At 39.1% G+C, this 3139-nt stretch overlaps 1 protein-coding gene across 1 annotated transcript; it reads left to right on the top strand.

The window, feature by feature from the left end:
- Positions 1 to 428: 428 nt before the first annotated feature.
- LOC144714970 (uncharacterized) lies at positions 429 to 2829 on the top strand. The gene is made up of 5 exons (XM_078589800.1): positions 429 to 583; positions 1997 to 2057; positions 2133 to 2266; positions 2483 to 2535; positions 2620 to 2829. Exons 1-5 carry the CDS (start codon positions 473 to 475, stop codon positions 2660 to 2662), a joined length of 402 nt encoding a protein of 133 aa, XP_078445926.1. The 5' UTR covers positions 429 to 472; the 3' UTR covers positions 2663 to 2829.
- The last annotated feature ends 310 nt before the right edge of the window (positions 2830 to 3139 follow it).

Raw genomic sequence — 3139 nt, 5'->3', positions numbered from 1 at the left:
AGGCGAGAAGCTTCGATGCAAAGAATGAATGGGCGAAATTGTAGTATAGGGACCAGGTGAGGTCGGCTCCGCCACACGTTTTGCTACCCCTGGCATGTAATCCAAACAAAAGCGCCTTCGTTTTTTTCCTTCTCCGTCATTTGTCTACAAGCTTCTGATCTGTGTGGTTCGTCTGAGTGGCTGAAGAAGGGATTTTTTAATTATCTCTCAGAATGAGTGCAGCCCCGCTTTCTATCTCTTCTCTCTCCATCCGAAGCGAGCATTACGAGCGGGCCCTACTAGTCCGTCATAATAGCGTCTCACCCAGTCCGATTTAAATTCATTACGTGGTGGGTCCTACTGATCATGGATCGGATCTGTACGGGTAAATGGGTAACGGGTCCCAGCCCGACCCGGTGTCCGAATAGGTATAAATAAAGTGGTCGGAAGCGGGAAATGTTGGTTGGTTGTGCGTTTCCTCTGTTCGTAGGAGATGGAGGGTGATGGGGAGGAGAGGCGGGAGGCGTCTTTGGCGGCCTGTCCCTTGCTCCAGCCCGGATTCAAGCCTTCGAAGGTGTCTCAATTGCACATTGAAAAGTTCAGAGTGAGTTATTTTCTCTTGCGACTTTCGTAATTGCTCTGCTCGGCGTGATCTTCGCACTTCAGTTGCTGTTTTTGTTTCTCTGATTTGATTTTGTTTTTTTTTTCATATTTTCGGATATTATTTCATCACGTTGTTATCCTCACATCTGCGTCTGGTGCTTTGTATTGTGGTCTTGCTCTCGCTCTCTGCATGATCTTCCGTTTTGATGGGGTTGAGTGTTTGTTTTGAAGAAGATAGGCTCGTGTCATGTAGCAGAATGTTGCGTTCGCGGCGGGTCTAAACGTAATTTCAGTTTGAATTGCCAAGATGTCCCCACCGGAGGAATATGTTTAGTTTGGCAAAAAATGCTTTTCTTCTTCTGAGTCTGCTAAATTATTTAGACGTAAACCTGAGAGTTGAAGGTTTTTCTTCATTTGACGCTCTATATTCTATATTGGAAAGATTAGCATGCAATTATAATAAAATTTGGACCTTTTCAGACTAAAGTTTATCTGCACATTCTCGAATATCAGAAGCTCCTTTTTATCATAATAGCATTCTATCTTCAGAGATTAGATGATTACGCAGGTATCACAAATCTACACGATATTTTCTGTGAAGTAGATGTTTTAACGTGATATGCATCGTTTGATGTTATTTGCTGAAGTAGGCAGAAACCTAATGATGAAGTACCTTCGGAGGTCCTGGGACTGTGCTATCTCTGCGACCTATAATAACGGATTAACAACATTAAGAATAGGGAAATTCTCTACTTCTTCCTTTTCTCCATGAATGTCTGAGTGAGACCTGTATCGGCCAACCATTAAGAATAGGGAATTTTACGTTAATGGCGTTTTTCAGTTGCCTACCCATTTAAACGAATGTAAGCTGGGCGACAGCCCTGGTCTTGTTGGTTGATTAAGTTGATTAAGTTGTCTGTGCGTGTTGTGATATATTTATGGTGAGAACAAATAACAAGAGAAACATGAGTTTTGCCAGGAAATGTGTACCATTTCCATTGAAAGATTGTTTCTTTGCATAAGAAAACAGTTGACTCCAACACTGGAGTAACTTATTCTTTAATTCTCTTTAGAAAACTGAAATTTGACCTATTAATTGCTGAAATTTCACTTGAATATGTTGGCTCACATGATTTTAATTGAATGGCATTGACGAATTTTATCTTTATTAACTGAATCCTGTAAAGAATATATTATGTTTTCTGTGGGATTACGTGGCATTTCAAGTGACCTTCTTATGATCTTATCCTGTCCATTTTACAAATAGTTTTAAACCATTCCCTACCCAAGGAAGAGCTTTGTGACACATGAAAAGGCAAATTTATGAATCTTCAATTGACTTGTCCTTTTTCTTCTATTTCTGATCTAAAAAGAGTAATTCTTTATCTGAGCAGCTTTGACTTGATTTTATCAGGAACTTCACAAGTTGCGTCTGAAAATGAAAGAAAGTTGGAAGGAAAAAGGGAAAAGAAAAGGTAGATTTTTATGAATAAAATTTTAACATGATAGAAATATATTCTAGATCATTTTCATCTCAAAATGTGGTGCAGTCAATGCCAATAGCAGTTCAAAAAAACAGAAGACAGAACTCACCTTCAAAGAGTATAAGGAAAAGGGAATGACTGCACTGCAAGAAGCTTCAACTCCTGCTGTTTCGATGTCTTATAACAATTCTGCAGATCATGTAAGTACTCTTCGGGTTTGCATTGTTGCCTCGGTGTGAACCGGTGGCCAAATGTCACACATCCTTGTATTAATGGTGCAATGAATTCTTTCTTCTTGAGGCGTGCTCATGAAGTAATCGTTTCAGTTAATTCTGGCATTACTTTGGAAACTATAATTGTGAATGGGTTCATTAATGCGCTCGATTTGCATTGATTTTTACTTGTGATTATGCCAGGTTGAAGTTGCTTCTGCTCTAAAGACAAAAAAGAAGCAGAAGTTACACTGGGGGTATCTCTGCTAGCCTTAAGCGTTTCATTTAGTTTTTATTGTTGTCTGTGATATTAACGGAGGTTCTGATTTGGCTTTACGCAGACTGGATACCAGAGAAAGATGGGAGAGGAAATCAAATATGTGAGCTGATTTAGTTTTTTTTCTATGTACATTCTATTGGTAATCCACTTGCCCAGTTTTAATCCCATGATAATCAAATTGTGTCCCGGGTGGCAAGGAGAAAAAGCTACTGAAAAGGAGAGTGTGTACAGGTTTGCCTCCTGAGATGTCTCATATGTTTTATTCGTGTCGGCTCCTTGTTTCAGGTAGTTTTGGGGACAAAATAATAAATAGACTTGTAGACTCTTGGCCAAAATAGTTTAACCCAGGTCTACCCCTGGTAAACCATGGCTATATTTACATGTCATTTTAGGATAAAATCACTTTGGACTAATGTGTAAAGCGGTCAGAAGGGCAAACCTGGGACTTTGGATTCAATTATTTTAGCACAAGTACTCTAAGTTGTTTTCTATCAAGGTCAGATGTGGATAAATCTGCATTGATTTAACAACCAAATTTTATGTCTGTTAAAATTAAATTGGGATGCTTCATTATTGATGTG

This window comes from Wolffia australiana, chromosome 18, assembly GCF_029677425.1.
Source record: "Wolffia australiana isolate 7733 chromosome 18, ASM2967742v1".
Classification (NCBI taxonomy): domain Eukaryota; kingdom Viridiplantae; phylum Streptophyta; class Magnoliopsida; order Alismatales; family Araceae; genus Wolffia; species Wolffia australiana.
This window is presented reverse-complemented; position numbering and strand designations above follow the sequence as displayed.

Coding starts and splice junctions, on each gene's coding strand:
- LOC144714970 (XM_078589800.1), top strand. CDS start 473: ATGGAGGGTGATGGGGAGGAGAGGCGGGAGGCGTCTTTGGCGGCCTGT. Junction 2,058..2,132: donor GGAAAAAGGGAAAAGAAAAG/GTAGATTTTTAT, acceptor AATGTGGTGCAG/TCAATGCCAATAGCAGTTCA. Junction 2,536..2,619: donor AAGCAGAAGTTACACTGGGG/GTATCTCTGCTA, acceptor GGCTTTACGCAG/ACTGGATACCAGAGAAAGAT.